Raw genomic sequence first — 19,881 nt, 5'->3', positions numbered from 1 at the left:
TATTAAGACTTCAGTGGTTGCATTTCAGTACAAGAGAAAACTCTCTTTACAATTCTCCCAAACCCAGTATTATTTTATTACCAAATGCTAGTAACGGCACTAATAATAAAACTATTTTACCCCAATTACACTGGATTTACATAATAGCTTCAATGTTTTACATAACAGAACAGAGTTCTATTGCACTTGGGGCAGGACATCGATAGCACTTTGTCTGTATTAGTACCAAAACAAAAAGTCCTGCCAAAGTAGTTATTATCCTGCTGTCTCGTGCTGCTTAAAACTGCCACGGTGCTCCTGGTTACGTGGCCTCTCTCTCTCTCTCTCGCTCTCTCTCTCTCTCTCATTGTTTATTTGATAACAGGCTTCCACATCTGCCAGTTTCCATTAAGCAGCATGAGATTAAAATTCCAGTGGAGTTACCCACACTCACACACATACACACTCATGCAGAGTGAAGCAATTATTTTTAAAACTTACTTACATAAACATAAATGTACACACACTATATCCACACACATGCACACAAACACTTTGCACTCCTTTCTCTCTTGCTCTCTCTCTCTCTCACATACACACACTGAGGGCCCTATGTTTGTGCCACCAGTTTGCACAAAAGAATGGCCCATTTCCTGACTGTGGACACAAGTGCAGTGCGCATGCTCAGTGTGGATCTGCTGTCTCAGATTGTGAGATAAGGAAAAGCAAATCACTCTCCGTGTTCTCATGCCTCCACTCCAGCTACTCCTGACCCCTTGCTATCAGAGACATCTTGTACCGTAACCCACACCAGCATAATCTGGGGATAATTGAGCCAACTAGAGTAAATGTGTCATCAAAGTAACACTAACTGCAATGACCATTTAAGCATCGAATTTATAGAAATTAATGTGACAATTTTATCAGCAGCATCATTTAGTCTAGTGTAAGACCACAACACAGAAAAACAGCCCTATAATATTACCTGTTAATACTACAATATTTTTTAATTATAATTAATAGTACATTCTGGACTATTTTTCTAGACCTAGAACAATATTGGTGGAAAAAAGAATATAATGTTAATGCAAATATTAGTAGTATTATTTCCAGGCACTGGAAATGTGTAAAGTAAGCCTATTAAAGCCACTGATATTGAGCATGTTTGCATATTTTAGCATGCTTACATTATTTAGCACTGCATTATACTATTTAGGTCCTATCAGACTACCTAAATGCATTTATTTTACCTTTATTTTATCAGAAGAATTGCGCTAGGCACACCTTTCTAAGGGATTGGCATAATATCTATAACTTCTTTATGAAATTGTTGTTTACACTTTATTTTTCTTTTATTGGGTTGGGATTGGTGGACTGAACTTCACTATCATTTCGAACATTTTGAACTAACCTAGGTAATCCTGTATAGTTTTTTTGTATAATTTTTTTGGTAAACTGGGATGAAATTATAACTAGTTGAGGAATGGATTTTGTGTGTGTGTGTGTGTGTGTGTGTGTCTCAGTGGCTGTAAGGAGCTGTATGGCTGACCTTAACGTTAAGTTCTGTAAGCAACAGCTGTCATGTAAGTCATGGAAAAACTTCTGGAAAATCATTTCCTAAAAAGAGTTAGGGCTTTAAAAAAAAACATTTTGGCTGTAAGATCATGCTGTTGGACTGGATACTGTCAAGCATTTCTTGGCTTGCAATACAGAGTGTCCTCTCCACCAAACTAATGCCTGTAATTTGGTCCGAGCGTCCACGGGGAGCCTATCATTAAGGAGTGTGTGTGTTGAGCACTTCTGCTTGTGAGGGATGAGCGGGCATCCAACAGGTAATCTGCTAGCCAAATCCACTAGCCAGAGACAGCACAGCAAAAAATTAAAGACCTATCATATGTACTATCTTACAGGCCTCTGATACTCCACAGAAATATTTGAATAAGATCAGGTAGTAAGCGATTTCTTGATGTGTGGGTCAGATTCAGTGCGTCACTTGAATTGGTGGAGCATGAAAGAATAATCAATAGAGTTTGATAAGAGTGTGAACTGAATCACGATCATGAACAGGTCTGAGAGGTAACATGGCATGTGCATATATACACGTGGCCACATAATCACTTGTACCAAAAAAAAGAAGGCAAAAAAGCGTTTTAAATTATCTCATTTTGCAAAGCTCTTACACCATTGAGACATCAAAACACACACACACACACACACACACACACACACACACACACACACACACACACATACTCACACACCCTGAATCTTCCACCCTAGATCAATATTTCCAGTCCTAGTCTGTCCCTCTATTCTTTCTCTCTTTCTCTCTCTCTCTCTCACACACACACACACACACACACAAGCAGTGTGAAATGGCCACATCAGCACATAGGAAAAGGAAAAGCGCAGGAGGCCTGAACAATACCTCTTCCAGCTGGTGCCACCACCACCATTTCACCATCAATGTGTCAACAGCCAGAGGATATGTGTGTACATCTGTGCATCTGTGTGCATGTGTGTCCTCACACCTTCGCTGACAAACACATCACTCACTCACTGAAACACAGCCTCAACGCATCATCAATCCGCCATCAGACAGCCATTTGAGCACACACTGATCAGCGGGCAAACGCGGTTCAAGAGGCGATTTAATCAGGCGATGGGAGGGCCTGTTTGACACACATATGGGAGAGGACTGGACAAGCACAAGGACAAGAAGACAGATGAGAAGGTGGGATATTGGGACATTTTCCAAACCTGGACAAAGACAAACAGGATACAGTCGATATTGGAAGGCAGAATCGACTTTTTTTTTTAGCATATAATTACCAGTGAAAGCAAATAAATACAAACTTTTCAGAGAATTCAGAAGTAATTAAAGATGAACATGCAGTGTAATTAACAAATGGAATGCCACTCCAGTGGGCAAATGTATTCTAGAAGAGGAAGAGAGGGGGTTGTTTACCCTTGAGCCAGAAGGAGAATGATATCCATCCGTCTCATTTCCGCCCATTTCCTCCATGCCTCTGAGGCAGAGTCTTTAGGGCTGAGCCAGGATTTTACTCTGTAGGAGGCCAGCTCCTTTACTGTGAGTGTGTGTGGGAACAGGGGGTCAGATTATCTGCGTCATTAACAATCTTTTCTTGCACCTGTGATGCTACCAACCACCACGTGTGTGTTCAAATTCACAGCAAAAACTGTAATGTAAAAAATGTAACACATACCTAGTTGAAGGCCTGCTAGCTGTGTCAGCAGTACTCTCAATTTAACAGTTTTATACTGATACATTGAGAACAAGCCACATTGTAATGTTGCCGAGTTTTATTAAATAAATGATACATTATTAGTGTAATCATAGGCAGTGTAGAAGCAGCAGAAAAAGGTCCACTGCATAGCAAGTATATAAATACCTCCATTGATCAAGGCCACAGTGCAGTATCTGCTGCATTGAGACACCCTATTTGTGTGTGTGTGTGTGTGTGTGTGTGTTTTAACCTCTCCCAAGGCCAGGGCTGATCTGAGTGGCTGCAGCCCAAAAAAGCCTGTCTTAAAGGCCGCTGCTAAGTGCAGACTTGCCGTTTGGCAAAAACACTTCCACAATATGTCTCTCTGAAACCGGTCCCATTCGCATCAGACTGGCTGCTGAAAAGACATCGGCTGAGCCCAGGCTAGTGGGAAATTCAAGTCTCTGCTGAGAGACCAAAATTCTGGGCTCAAATTTGGGGAGAGGAAAGGAGACAGAGATGGAAAGTAAGGTTGCATTCCAGCACCGAGGTCCAGCTTTCCAACCTCTCACTATTGCTTAAATATGCAGACAACGTAGTGGTAACGCTGCAGGAATGTTCAGCAAAGACTGTTTTGGTTTTAAAGAACAGAGAGCAGAAGATTTGGAAGCGATAAATGGACAGTGAGCTTGTTTATCCTTTGACGTGATGTGAATTTATGTTATAGAATGGAATGTTGGAAAACACAGCGATGTGCCTTGCAGACACTTTAGAGCCTTGGACACTAAATGTGGTGCTGCTGAGTGTGTCAGGAGTGTTCCAGTCTTCTCTCTCACACACACCCTCCATCTTTTTATTTCATATATTTCATGCATGACTCACAATATATATGTTGCTTTCTACCTTTAATTTCTCATCTTAACACTTACCTTCCATCTCCTATAGTCCCTCTCTTATTTTTCTTATATTTTCTCCTTTCCTACTCAGCCCCCCTCCCCCCCCACCCCAGTCCTTTTCCACCCTCCACTCTGCTATCTTCTCTTTTTTTCTCATAAGGTGGAGAATGGTCTGTGAATGAGGAGTAAATTGCTTGCCCTCTTGGTTCAAAACCAATTCTCGTTGTCTTCTGCAGAGATGGCAGCCAAACGGATTACACACTAGGCAAGCAGGGCAAAGGACATGGGCCAGGACTGATGGCTCACCCTTTTGCTCTGTTTAAACTGATCAGACTGGCATTTGCCTCTCAAATCCAGCCCTCTGTAACATACACATAGGAAGCACCTCAATACGAATACTTTCTCTATCACAATGAACAAGTTCTTTGATCTTTTTTCATGCTCTTACATTTGACCTACAACTTCCTGTTGGGTTCTGCTGGTTTATTCTAATCATTTCCGCCTAAAGAGTGATGTGAACCAGCCATAATACTCTGGGCAGTCACTGAGCCTCAGGGGCTATCATCCTGAGCTCTGGGTCCACCTTCAAAATGGCCACTTGCACCACCACAAGTGACCAATAAGATAACATGGGGTATCTGTTCCCAAGTCAGAACTTCTATTTCAAGGTAAATGCATGCCCTAAAGCCTGAGAACAGCTAAGATTTATGGTACTTGAGTCCCTCATTAATGGAGCTCAACTATACATCTAGCAAACATAAATTCTCAGAGGGCAGAAGAATCAAAGGGAAACTCTCTTATGGGATGATTTACAAGTGTCCATATTGACCCTCTTTGTTTCTCACATGCACAGCTATTCATCCATGACCCTATAGAAGTGGACAATAAGGCTTCCTCATGCGCCCTAAATTACAGACTCAGTACAAAACGGTGCTTTCACCTGGAGCCTATAATTTCAGTGTTTTGGTGGAGTACAGATGCTACCAGCCATCTGCACTGGTAACCATACTAGAGGAACACATCTTAAACCCTGACACATATCACTTTACAGAGCAAAACAATACCATCTGTGATCTCCCAGTTACATAGTCATGCTTATTACAAGTATCTGGTAGCTGATCTCTGGGAATCCATGTGGTCGTCCACTCACATGCAGATCTGGATGGATATTTCCAGTCTGTGCTGATTCATGACTAATCTTCCAAACTCAAATTGGAGGCTATTTCAATCATTAGTCACCACAAAACTCCCTGATGAAGACCAAAAAAAAAAAAAAAAAAAAAAAAAACTTCTAAAAGCTTCCTGAATGATCCCGAAATGGCTGAAACACAAAACGTATTTCCAGCATGCTGTGAGCTACATAAAATCCATGCCTCACTTTGTGCCTTCTGTATACTGACGTCTGTGCTTTTAAAGGGCATCCTTTCCAAATCCATGGCATTCTTCACAGCACTTGGTCCCGAATTCACAGTAATCTGTCGTTTTCTCCCTTTACGGGTACGTTATGGCAGATCATAAAAACTCTATACCCTGCTGACTAGAATGAAATACAGCCCTGAGTATAAAAAGCAGTTGAAGAGGATTAATGTTTTTTTGATGTGTTTGCCGCGGTCGGCTATGGAAGCGGCTCAGCTGTGCTGGCCTTGCTGCTGGTAGCTGAGGCGTGAGCAGATCAGCCTTGGCAGAGTAGACGCTCTCTCTCTCAGACACTGCCTAACGAGATACACACATGCTGTGTCAAATAGAAGGGAAAAGACGAGAGTCAGCACTTACCAAACACTCAGGATACGGTTGTGTGCACTAATATGTGAATTTATTACACGGAAGCCAGGGGCATGTTAAACATCTTTTCAAGAGTTTTATGCCATAGTTCAAAGTATGGGCCAGAAAACAGTTATTATTATATTAATTCCTGCAATTGAACCAATCAGCCAATCATACCACAGCAGTGCAATGCATAAAATCATGCAGATACATGTCAAGAGCTTCAGTTATGTTCATGTTCACATCAAACATGTGATCACAGTGACCTTGATCGTGGCTTGGTTGTTGGTGCAACAATCTCTACAGCTTACACAGAATAATGTGGACACCCCCCCAACCCCAATCCCTTCACCACCCCCAATCCCTCCACCACCCCCCAATAAAAAAAAAAGGTCTGAGGACAGAAACACCTTGTTGATGAGAGAGGTCAGAGGAGAATGCCCAGACTCGTGCAAGCAGACAGGAAGTCCACAGTAAAATTTTTTAGAGCAGGAACCACACCATACCAAACACACACCACACCAAACACACACCACACCAAAAATGGAGTCGGCTGGACTACAACAGCAGAAGACGATCACATGGGGTTCCACTCCTGTCAGGAACAGATCTGAATCTAAGGAAAGACCAGGCAATGTTTTCCCAACAATGTGCAGCGTACAGGTGTTCCTAATGACGTGGTCAGTTAATACAAAATACGTGAATACAGCTAACTTTCATCTCCCCATTGGAAAAAACACAACATTTGTAACTAATTACAAGCTTGATTTTTTTTTTCCAATGAAAGAAAATTTTGTTTAATAATGTAAAACATTAATGCTTGAAATAAGACAAAATTATTTACAAGAAAAATTCAGGCTTGAAATTAATAAAAATGTCTTGAAATAGACCTAATAATCTCATTTTGTGAAATGTTAGATAAATTCATCTTTATTCCAGATGCTTTCACTTGCTAAGATGTTTTTTGTTTTTGTTTTTTTTTTTTTTTTTGCAGTGCCACTCTTCTGTTCCTGCTGCTACCACGGCGTGAAGCTCAGAAGAACCACATCTCATGCGAGGAATCGAAAAGCCCATCTTCCTGAATCAATTCTCTATCAAATAGAGCTGCTTTTGTTGGCCATAAATGACTTACTGTTGCCACAGCAGTAGTGGTAATAAGGTGCGGAATCCTTCCATTATCCCTTGGCTTAATCCTGCGGTCGGCGCTGGAAAGGCCACCAGGCAGGGAAAGGTCGACTCATTCGCAGGGAAAAGGGAAAGTGGACGTTTCTTTAAAACACTGGGCTAACATTAATCCTTCAGCACTGATGAGAGGAACAACTCCTCTGTGAAAGGTCACCCTACAGTGGCTGTATGAAATGGATTCCTGCTGTACTGCTTGGCCGATTTGGTTGGCTTGTTCAAGCTCGTTCTCTCACTCATTACCTTCTACCATTTACAATCAACACACACGCTCTCCACTCTCCGCTTATAAATCCCTAAACACACCTCCACCAAGCTCGCATCGCAGAAAAGGTCAACAAGCAAGAGAAAACATTGACAAGCTTCGAATGAGACATTTCCAGCAGCATAATGCTGCATTGTTTGTGTGTGGGTGTTGAGGTGGCGATGGAGGTCACGCTGTATCAAAGAGGGCACGGAAGGAAGCACTGTTCATCTATTCCCAGGTTAGCTAAAATAAATTACATTAATTATGCATGGCTCCCGTAGTTTATTGGAACCGAGTCAATTATGATTACACTGCAACTATACTAACCCATCTCAACTCACACCCTACATCCTTCGGCAGAATCATCAGCTTTATTACGACAGGTACGAAAGAAAGCTCGGGAATGTTCCTTTTATCTGTAGTAATCCATCAATTATGAAATTGAATTGGCTGGTGCATACATTATGCAGAGTGTTGCTTTAATTCGCCCTGTGTAATTCAGGGAGGAGCAGTTAACCTTCACACGGATTAGCTGGTCTTCAAACAGTAGCAAACACACAGTACAGCTGCTTCACGCTGCCACAGCGTAGATTATGCATGGCAAATGGGGAGGACACATACACACACATATACACACACCTTAACCCATGTCTCACACATGCATATAAACACAATTGCTTCACACCGAAACATGCACATTTTTATGGTCTTCTTTTCTTTCACCCACCCACACACACGAAACATTTACCATGTCTCATGCACATTCATATACATCTACACAATACCTACACCCATAAACATGCATATCCTCAAGCTCTTTACACACACACACACACACACACACACACACACACACAGACGCCTGCTGTGCAGAGCTGACTGGAGCACAAGTCTCTCAGGAACGTAATAAAGACACAGACACTCTCTAGCTCATTAAAGCACAGGCGGGTGATGTTATTTTCATGCCCTGCAGAGCATTTCAACACGACTAGTCATTAACTGACTTCATTTCACAAATATTCATTTGTTTCTGGAGCTACAGGGCATGAGTGACATGCAAACTAGAAGCAATAACAGTAGCTTTGAAGGCATCAATAGCCAATAATTCACTTACAACAGAGGCTAATACTAGTGTTATTTGCTATGAAATCAACTGCTTGTGTTTCTTTTTCTTTTCTTTTTTTCCAGGACTCATAAATCGAAGTTTTATTATCACTCATCATAAAGATGAGATCTGTTAAACAATTAAACGCTGGCTTGATTTACATGTGATTCATCACATCAGCAACATCTGAGGTTAAATGTTTACAGCACACAATAAAAATGATGTAATTTGCAATTTGTTTCATTTTGCAACCCTCTGCAACATCAAGTCAAAAGCCAATACTGTGATCATTTATAAACTAAGTCCTGTGTAACACTATGTTGCAGTGATTAATTTCATTCAAAAGGGAATGATCATAAGGTGTGTATGATGTGACAATGATTCTGTTAGATTAGACAATGTATTAAAAAAAACAAACAAAAAAAATCTACAGTGAAACAGTAAGCACACTGAAAGAGCTTCACTGGGCCTAGTGACTGAGTGTGACTTATAAAAGGAGAGGAGAGGAATAGAAGGAATAAGGGATAAGCTACAGACTCAGCTCCATGTTCCTGTCTTCATCACGGCAGCTACTGTCATGTTAACTCATCTCTCCTATGCCTGTCACGTCAATCTTCATTTTCCCTCCTCTCCCCAATCTCCTTCTCCTCATATTTCTGTTAAATATATAGTACTGTGCAAAAGTCTTAGGCACATGCAAAGAAATGCTGTAGAGCAAAGATGCCTTCAAAAAAAAATATATATATATATATACACACACAATGTGTGCAGTTTTATAAGGAAATGAGCTGTAAGTGTTACTGAGCATCTTGCAGAAGCAGCCTCAGTTCTTCTGGAGACTTTGACTGTCACACTTGATTCTTATTTTTGCAGCAAAACCCAGCAGCCTTCATTATGTTTTTTTAATCTGAAAAGTGTCTCTTATGTAATCTGCTGCTTTCTTAACTGACATACAAACATTTTTCTGTAACATTTAATTTTGTGCTGGAAAACTAATGTTTGGAAATCTAAAATGTTTTTTGTACTTACCCGATAATGTAGATATCATAAAATAAAAATCTATTACAAAGTTTGCACTAAAAAAAGAGTGCTTAAGACTTTTGGACAGTACTGTATACCAAATAATAGTGCATTATAATAATAGTGCTTCCAAACGCTTTTGTGTTCTGTATATTTTGCATTTTCAAAATACTAAATAGCAACATGCTGACCGACTAATTTGTGTTCTGCATGTTGTAAAAACCATCACTGTTGCTACTGGATATGTTTAAAAGTTTTCACATGATCATAAAACATGCTTACATATTCATATACTTTTAGCTAGCTAGCAAGTTGCTATAATCACGTAGCTATTTTAAGCGCTCAACAACACAAGGGAGAAAAATATAAGAGCGGGTTAGCATTTGTCTTACAGTGACCCTTCAGAAACTGAGCCTCCAATTATGATTTATTGTGTAACAACAGTGTGGTTTATGAAGGATTATCCATCAGGATGCAGATATTAACCTTATCAACTGAAGTGGCACTACTGACCTCATATCATCCTTGCAAAATGGATTCCTGTACAATTGTATACAAAATACTTTTCAAGCATTTGAATTTGATGCAGTTTACATCGATTCATTTAATTCTGTGGTATCAAACTACATGTAAGTGTATTCTGCCCATCCTTTTATACAATAAACACAAAGTCAATTATTATAATGCATTGTGCACTATTTAGATCGCTCTCTCTATATTGCGCTTGTATACTGACATTCATATGATCAGATGAATTTGACCCTTCATTGCATTAGTAACTACTAACTGAAATAGAGACTGGATTCATTCTGAGCTGTGTGTTCGCTGTTGTTAGGATAACGCAACAGAAAGTCATGTGCTGTATTTATTTTTGGTGGTACAGTCTTTCATACTGCATTGTTTTTGGAACAGGTGCTCATTCAAACTGTTCATTCATGTCCAAGTTACAGCATGCAGAGTATTTAGCATTCAGTACTGCAGCTTTCTTGCTGGACCCGAATGTACACTTTAACCAGAAAGCTACATTCAAGGTTGGCGATATTGCAGGTGCACTGCCTCCAGCTTTATATTCATCTTCCATATCACCCTTGCTCCAGTTTTATTTCTTCTTATCTCTCACGTCATTACTGCTCTGTCATATTCTTCTTCATTCTCACCTTTGTTCTTTGGTTTCTTGCTCTTTCACCCTGTTCTCACTTTATATTTCTGCTTCTTATGCACTGTCTTTCCTCTCACTCTTGCTTCCTCTCTCTCTCCCCTTGCTACACACACACACACACACCACTGTTGCTTGCTCACTCATCTGCTTGCATTTTAAATGAGGATCAATCCACAGACACGCACTCTCTCTTTCTTTCTCTTTCCTTTATTGATTGGCCGATTGAGGGATAAGTGAGGCCCGGTGAGTGCTTGCTCCTCCATCCCATACCCAACACATGTAGCCTACTCGGAGACAGGCCAGGCATGATCGATGAGCAGCTGTTAACACTCCTACCATGCACATCAGTCCCCAGATTTACAGCAGCAGCGACGGGACAATTTGGCAGACATACCATGTCTCTGTCTCTCTTTCACATTCCCAGCTGCAGCAAATGAGGATCTACAATAAACTCTAGCAGAACAGCAGACAATTGACCGTATCACAGATACACACACACACACACACTCTACTTCTCTTCCCCCGAGCAGTAAACAAAATCTGCAAACAATGCATGCAAATGTCTGTTAACACACACTAAAGTCTGCAATCTCAGTTGCAGCCATACAAACACACACATGTAGGTCCTCACAAGCTTTACAGCAGAGCAAGAGAGATTTACAGCACAGTGGAACAGAATGGGTTATGCTGAGTTCACAGCCTAACAATGGAATCAGCCAGATACCTCTGTCTTTCATTAGCAACTCAGCAGAATCATACACCACACACACACTCACACAGACGCTGTCGCAGCTGGGGCTGAGTCCCTGCTACAAAACAAGCCAGCTTTGCTTGGTACACTCTCACAGCCCCTGATACTCTTGATCGAATCACACAATGTAATTCTTAATGCAGAGGGGTCAGACCTGCCTGTGCCATGTTCCCTCTGCACACTCTCGGGAGTGAAACAACGTCTGTGTCTGACGCTGCACTGAGTAAAACGACACCAGGCTTTGAAATCCACAGGGCTGCGCTTGGATTTCACAGTGAGCTGTTCCCACCACTACCACCACGACAAATACACACAGCACAGCACCTCCGCAATACATGCATGCACCTACACACACCAGGAAACTGGAACTCCCTGAGAAACTGAGGTAGAGAAAAGCCATATACTGGCACTGAGTGAAGCAATGGGGTACAAGGGAAAAAGGAGGCAGAAAAAGAGAAAGCAGATGTCTCAAATCAGGAAGTACAACCTTAAAACAACACTTAAACTACCTCACTGGCCGACGAGCAGTTTGTTACATTCAAATACAAGCCATTTTGTAAGAGAGGGATGTTAAAAACAACATCACTTTTAAACAATAGCAGCAGATTGTGTTTATACCTGACTAACTTAAGCAACATTCTCTATTCTACTTGTACTTCTCATTTTAGTCTACAGGAGACAGACTCGTTTTTCACCTCAATCTGTAGCCACGATAGCTCTGTTTGTTATCTCCTACAATCCTTTCTCTTCCGTGCTGCAGTGTTTTTGTTCAACAAATATCCATGCATCCTTCATGGCTTTTGAATAGAAAAAAGAAAAATTTTACAATCTGGCAGAAAAATTATTTTGAAATTAGGTTTTCGCTGTTACCTTCTTAGACTCTAAAAGAATGCAGTTTATGATATCTGGCAGATTTTTCACAAATATATGAAGACAAATGGACAAAGATTTGCGAGGCAGAGTTATCACGGTATGCCAGAAAGAATGTGCTGGGGAATGTGTTTTTCAGAGCATTTCAATGAATTCAAAAGATACTACACTAGAGGTTAAATAAGGACAAATGGTGGGCATACACATTATTAGAGAATGTTTATATTTGATACAGAAAGGGGGATTAATTCATTCATTTATCTTCAGTAAGTGCTTTATCCTGGGTAAAGTCACAAACAAGCAAGGAATTCACATCATGATTCCTGTCCATTGTAGGGCACCGTGCACAAACATTTGCACAATCAAAAAAAAAAAAAACAGAATTTACAGTAACCAATCCACCTACTGGCATATTTCTGGGAAATGGGAGGAAATTGGAGAACCTGGAGGAAACAACAACTCCACACAGATGCTCAGGTGAGGTGACAAAGTTATCCACTGGTGCCAAAAAAAATATATTTTTCACTAATAATTCCTTAAAAGAATAAAAGACGGAAAGTCTGTGAAACTGAACACAACAAACGTCTTATAAATCACATTTCTTCATCTCCTTCATTTTGTCCTGGGGGGGGGGGGGGGGGGGTGCGCAAATGTTTGCGTTCGACTATAGTCCATCATATAGTCTTTTTAGTATACAGTATATAGTGTTTGTATTTCTCAGTCGGAACACAAGCATACTCAAAAAGGGTCTAGAACAGCACATAAGAATGCAAAAAAGAGAGAGTGTGTGTATGATAGAGCAAGAAAGTGAGATCGTGTGACTGGACTGAAAAGTATGTTCTGGTGCTAGCCTACAGCCTCTCACACACATACACAGAGTAATTCCATACCCTGCATCCCCTTCCCATGTTATATCAGAGAGAGATTTCCTTTCACTCTCTCAGGCCCTCCTCATGAACACTCAAACATACCAACACACACACGCACCCACTGACTGACTGACAGAGAACAGCACACGAACATGAGATTAATATGACATTTTCATATAGTCATCCTCCCACAGCATAATGTACACATCCAGACACGTCAAAAAACACGGCAGCTTCTTTTGCTCAATCATGTCTGTCTCGCTCTTGCACAGATTTATGCAGTGCATGCAAATTATCACACTAATCTCTCTTTTCCAACACAAACACACTCTTGGAAAAGGGAAAGGATTTCTCTTGAGATGGCTGCAAGTATGTTTAGCTGATCTGTATGCTTGTGCTTCACTGGTATATATGATAAATTATATTGTATCTAAAGTATAATACTCTACAGTAGTAAACTTTCTTCAATATATATTTTGTAATATGCTTACACTATACAAGGAATATATCCCTGTGGAGATATAAATATTTATACGCACACTGAGATTCTTAATGTCTATACCTGAAGCAGTACAGAGCCTAAACGATAACTGCTGAGTTGTCATCCACAGACAAATGAATGTGCCAGCTGACCGCTGGATAAAGACTCTTCCTGTGTGTGTGTGTGTGTGTGTGTGTGTGTGTGTGTGTGTGTGTGTGTGTGTGTGTGTGTGTGTAGGCTTGGGAAAAGCAGAGAGCTCCTCAATCATTAAACGCGAATAAAGATGTGTCTACCATATGCGCTGCAGGCCTCTAAGCTGAGTGCACTGATGTGTAACTGTGTGTGTGTGTGTGAGAGAGAGAGAGAGAGAGAGAGAGATAGAGATAGAGACAGAGAGAAGGGAAACATATCTCTAGAGGAATGTGTGTGTCGCAATGTCTCGTGCAAGCTTAAGCACGTACTGCATCCTTTAGTCCCGTCAAAAGGATGTGCTAGAATCCTACACTTTACAATATATTCTAAAATGTGCTACATCATAATCTGCATCTTCCCAAAACCAATATGAGGCACATGGATGAAGGCTGGATATTGGCTTCCGGTTGCCAGGGCAACCCTGCACAAATGGCCCTGGTGGCTTTGGGATGATTGAAATGCAAAGGCTTACCTTGGCCGATTATTAATATGTATGTGGAGCATCATCTATGACATGCACCAAATGTCAGGCTTCAGAGCAGTGTGTGTATATGTGTGTGTGCCTGGCTGCTGTGTTCCCTGCAGAGGCCCCACTTAGCCTCCTGCTACACAACTCCACTGGCAGAAAGAGACATGAACTTTCCCGACTGAACTGCAGGAGTTGAGTAGAGAGCCAGAAAATGTCTGGCACAGAGGTCTGATTAGCTTTTACCATCCATATGACGGTACAAGCGCTGGTGGCAACTGATTCTAGATCAGCACTTTGGTACGCTTAATGTTTGGCCTTGGGGGTGTATATGCATGAATCTAAACTTTCAAAGCTAAGCTCAAAGGACTCATGCTCAGAGATAAATGTTATCTTCCATCAATATGCATACTGATGAGTGATTCAGAGATTGCGATGATGAATTTATGTAAGACCAAGATTCATGTCAGTACATGTACGTATGCAGCCATGCATGCAAGGAGAATTCCTGTGCTATAGTTAGTGCTTTAGTTAGTGCTATTTTCAAGAACGTACTGAGCAAGAACTACTGAACAGTAACGTCTCACTACAGGGAAAAGCCTTTCAGTTAGATAGATAATGACCAGGCAAACACACTGGCTCATTGTTTTAGCTGTTAAATGTATAAACAGTAGAGATGTTCGTACACGAAGACCATTTTATACGCTACACAATTTTCTCATTACTGAGAAGACACCAGCATTGGAGTGACTTGAGCAGAAGATACAGTTGAACCATTGTACACAACACACTCAGTGTCCTCATTATGTAACTTGTTACGATGCGTGTGTGTGACCATGGTCGTGATATTAGATGCGCTGAGTGCTGCATGTACATACAGGATCTGGCTACTGTGTTTATCACTCAAATATGTCATTCACCAACTGCATACTAATCCCCTCTCTTCTTGTATGGATGGATTTTGTGTTTCTACCCTGTCTTTTCCGGTCATCAGTTAATGAACAGTTTGAGTTCTAGATGTCTGGTTACTGAAAATCAAATGTTTTTAACTACGATTTTGGTCTTCAAATGGCTGCAACGGCTCTTCCTGTTTGCCTGTCAGCCTTTAGTGACCTTTAGTTTTAAATACAATACTATGACCTAATACTTAAAAATATACACTAATACACAAGTACTAATGTACTAGTATAAAAGAAACATATTATTCCTCTTATACCACAGTAATTTATCAACAATTATAGTCTTCATTTAATAAAGAATGACATATAATATTTTTTATCCATTTATAGCTACACTTAATGTTCATATCAACAATACATTTTTAATCTGTTTATTATCAGGCTTAGATTACGTGGCACGTCCACCATACATGTCCCTGTAAATATAATAATAGTAGTAATAGTAGTAATAGTACCTATAATTACTATACTATATGTTATTATTATTACTATGACTATCTGAAAATGTCCCAAAAACATGTTGATAGGTGAATTTGTTATGTTAAACTGTCCCTAGGTATGAATGAACATGTGTGTGCCTGGTACCATGTGATGCGCTGGTGTCCCATCCTGGTGTATTCCTGTCTCGTACCCAGTGTTCCCAAATATAGCCTTCCAAATAATTAATGTTTGCTCTGCTGTGTTTTTCATTTTAATGTATGGCATTAACAGTTACAGTTCTGAGAGAGAAACAGAAGTGACGCCTCACACCTACTCTCTACCACCATCACTGGTAGCCATGTTGGTTCTGTCTGCTTTCTGCTACCTGCACCCCTCTCCCCCTTCCATGGGGTATCATGGAGCAGGTAAGTGCAAAATATTGTCTGTACGCTGTACATTTACAGGGTCTTGTAGCATATGCTCAGGAAATCCCACAATGCACTGTAATAGATTAGTGGCCAGTGTTATGCTGCTCTATCCATAAAACACTTTGCCTGTGGGTGCCTTTTGGGTGCTATTTCATACACAGGCCTATGAACTGTTACATCACTTGCAGCATGATGGAAATATTAATAGGGTTTCCGTGACACAGTCCGGACACTGTACCGGACAACTGTGTTTACTTTTCACCTGCTGCTGACGTCTGTCGTCAAGGTTACACACCGTCATTTCCACCTCGCAGCTAAACAGCTGCCACGAATAAACTGATATGAACGCAAGAAATCTGCGCAAATGTTTGGCATCAGTCTCAATTATCAAGACGTCACTGCGACCGTAAAATGCAATTTTCTGAAGTGCAGAGTTCTTTCTGCAAACACACACAGGCTGTTTCACGCTCACTTACAAACGTGTCTAATATTGGCTCTATAAACAGTACGTGTGCTGTTGTGCCTGTTGCGCATGCGCCCTGTCATTCGCAGGGTTCTGGCCCTCTGGTCCTGCTCGGAAGGCCACTCGCAGTATCTTACCCAGTTAAAGTAACACACAGTTACAGCTGGGATTTGCTACTGGAATGTAGATGCCTACATAAGCTATAAGCAACACATTTGCAGTGACATTTTCATTTTCATTTTCCATCAAAGTCAGTAGCATATAACCCTGTGTTTGATTTAAGCAGTAGTTTTCTGCAGCTCTGTATCATAAAGTCAGCATTTGCTTCACAGTGGCCTCAAAAATAACCACTTTCCACATAAAATTACTAAAGCAAAGCTTGATTCAAAAGCTGGTTGTGTAAAATTGACCCCCACCACCACCATGTTCATTAATCTGTCACTCAAATGTCAGTAAACAGCTCACTCTCTAAAGGCACATTGCCCTAAACCTAGCCTAGACAGAACCAATATTAGGCTTTTACCTACTTCATTTAATTGCCAAGTATGTGTTTTTGAAGCTGGATATTAGGGGCGGACTTTGCACTATGCAAAAGTATGCAATCGCCTTGGGGCCCAGAAGCCAATGGCCCCCTAAAAATGCAAATTATATATAGTTTTAATTATTAATGCTAAATAATGGACCCCATTCCTATATTTTGCCTGGGGCCTCCAAATCACTAAATCCGCCCCTATGGACACTACATTAGTGCTTTTTTTCTCTCTCTCTGCTGCTGTCAGTGTGGTTTTATCCTTGCTTCTGGGAGATATTATATCAGCAGTAGCTGTCTTCAGCTGGTAGCAATGTGTGCACCAGTGTTACAAGGTGTGTTACATACACTTCGCCCATACACCCAGTGCTGTAGGAACAGTGCACAGGTGCACAGTGGGAATACAAACTGCATCTGATAACTAAATCCTTCTGTACAAATCATAACTGTAAATCCTTCTGTCCTAGTCCCAGCAAGCACAACTTCACCAAGTGCAATGCCTTCATTTAAGTCTTTTAGCTGGAGAGAGATGCTGCTTCTGTGTAGTGGCCATGCAGTGTAGTGGAGAGTGAATTGCAGGTTCAGATTGCTAGAATAGGACAGTTCTGATTTATTTTCTTACCGGAATGGACATCTTGAGGTCCTTATCTGACCACTCGAGTCTTGCCTGAAGAAGCTGCTGTGGGTAAAACTGGGGTTTTAAATAGACAAGGAAGCACAGATTTTCTTAAGCTTGAACTTCTGTCTATTCCATGCTTCAGCGCGGCAAAGCGCGCTCCGCTGTGTGTGCTGGCTTGGACGGCTGAAGTTTGAAGAAAATAGGAAGGAATATTTCCCGAACAGCTACAGGAAAGCCCAGTGAACAGGGCTGGGCAGTGCAGCTCATACGAAAAGCTTTCACAGAGCCAGCTCTCCGATCCGTCGCTCCACAGCGTCCCCGGCTGCGGCTGTCCTCTCAGCCCAGTGCACTAGTGCTCTGCTTTTACTGATCGGTTAGATCTGGTTCTGGTGTAGAGACACACTTGTGCTCGTACTGCGGCTGTGCGGCTGTGTGCGCGCGCGCGCGTGCGTGCGTGTGCGTGCAGCTGAAGCGACGCGGTGCTGCCTGCGCGCGCGCGCGCGCTCGCTCTCTCTCTCTCTCTCTCTCTCTCTCTCTCTCTCTCTCTCTCTCTCTCTATGATGGAATCATCAAGTTTTGTTTAAAGGGACAGACTCGCTTATACACGCAGCTCTTCTTCAACACCTGGCCCTCAGTCATGCAGTGATATACAGCTACATGCAGGCGTATGCTAAATACTGGGAAAATATATATAAATATAAATGTAGAACAAAGCAGACACTTTTGTTTAGGCCATTAAAACATTAAGCAGTGTATTTATTTAGGTGATGTCCCCTAAGTTCCAAAAAACAGTGAAACACACCCCCACAGACACCTAAAAAAAATAAAAATAAACCTATGGAAAATACCATGGGCTATATTTAGCAAATAGTATGAAATATCCTACAGGGCAGTTGTTATGATAGTAGATATGCTTCACATGGGTCTGTGAAGTATGGCTAGTGTGTGTGTGTGTGTGTGTGTGTGTTTTGTTTGTTTTTAAAGCTGATATGACTGGTCAGTTGAATTGTCTGAATTTCTGACTTTAACCAAACCTTGATACCACAATAATAATAATAATTATTATTATTATAATCATCATCATCATCATCATCATCATAATGACCTACAAATGTCAGCTGGAAAGATGGAAGGTTCATGAATAAAATGGCTCCAATAAAATAAACACAATGTTATTATACACATTTAAAGAATGAGATGAATATTTGAATAGTTCGATTAGGTTTGGAGGGGCTCTGTGAAATCTATTTTACAGTTAAAAGGATCCCTGGCCACAAAAACCAAACAAACAAACAAAAAAAGTTGTGCTACAAGGAAGTAATATTTGCTAGGGGGAAGTAATATTTGCTAGAGGGAAGTAATCGTTGAGTTCTTTGGATAGTTAGTGGTTGTTCATTTCTTAAAGGGGTTCTACTCAGAAATATCTCTGACAGTGGAAGCCCCTTTTTCTATAGGGTGAACAGAAAGTTTCCCCAGAACAACAACCGAGAAAACACTTTAGCGTTCAAGATTTAACTTGTGCTGCACTTTAACCGCAAATGTTATTACATACTATTTGCGGTCTTGACTGCTTTGGGAAGCAAAGAACCCTTAACTACTCAAAGAACCCTTGAGGAAGCTTTTTTTTCTGAGAGTGCAGCCATGATTAGTCTTTAAATTTGTCATATAGAACAATGAGTGGGCAACAATGTCACAGTAACATGAGACGTTTTAGCTTAATACCCAGATTTGGTGTCTTCAGATAGGACAAATAAGAACTTGCATATGCGATGAGGTCACACCTGATGGCCTACTGTAGGGTCAAAACTGAAGCACTCATCATAATGAAACTTTCAAACAGCAGCCATGATCTCAGTTTAGAGAACGAAATCACTCAAGACTTCTCAACTCAAGATTTTAAAGAAAAAAGTGACTCAGCATCATACCGATTCTCCTTTTTCTCACTTGGTGTTTTGGCTACTATTAGAAAAGTATTGATTACTTTTAATCACAGTGTTAAATACTCTGAGCACACCATATTCAACAACACTAAAGATGTTTTGCGTGTTATGTGAGTAATGCTGTTCTTGGGCCTTTAATGGGAACACCATCTCTGTTCTTCCATGAAGGCACTATATTTGACAAAGGCTCATCAGCTCTGCTGCAGACGGGAGAACAGAACAGTGGCGTTCCTGCTAGACAATGGTGAAAAGATGAATGCAAGGAACTGGGACTCTGTGACACTGTCATTCTCCAGACACTTTCTGAGCAGCAGA

At 40.9% G+C, this 19,881-nt stretch overlaps 1 protein-coding gene across 2 annotated transcripts in view; it reads right to left on the bottom strand.

Moving 5' to 3' along the window:
- Positions 1 to 18,054, bottom strand: part of bcar1 (BCAR1 scaffold protein, Cas family member) — a 72,766-nt gene extending 54,712 nt beyond the window's left edge. Inside the window, exon 1 of one of the 2 annotated variants that reach the window (XM_053234775.1) lies at positions 17,630 to 18,054. In XM_053234775.1, coding sequence (XP_053090750.1) covers positions 17,630 to 17,641 — 12 coding nt within the window. In that variant the 5' untranslated portion in view covers positions 17,642 to 18,054. The remainder of the gene's footprint in view (positions 1 to 17,629) is intronic. The other variant, XM_026927322.3, reaches the window with a different exon arrangement.
- Between the last annotated feature and the right edge of the window lie 1,827 nt (positions 18,055 to 19,881).

The sequence above is a fragment of the Pangasianodon hypophthalmus genome, chromosome 6 (assembly GCF_027358585.1).
Source record: "Pangasianodon hypophthalmus isolate fPanHyp1 chromosome 6, fPanHyp1.pri, whole genome shotgun sequence".
Classification (NCBI taxonomy): Eukaryota; Metazoa; Chordata; class Actinopteri; order Siluriformes; family Pangasiidae; genus Pangasianodon; species Pangasianodon hypophthalmus.
This window is presented reverse-complemented; position numbering and strand designations above follow the sequence as displayed.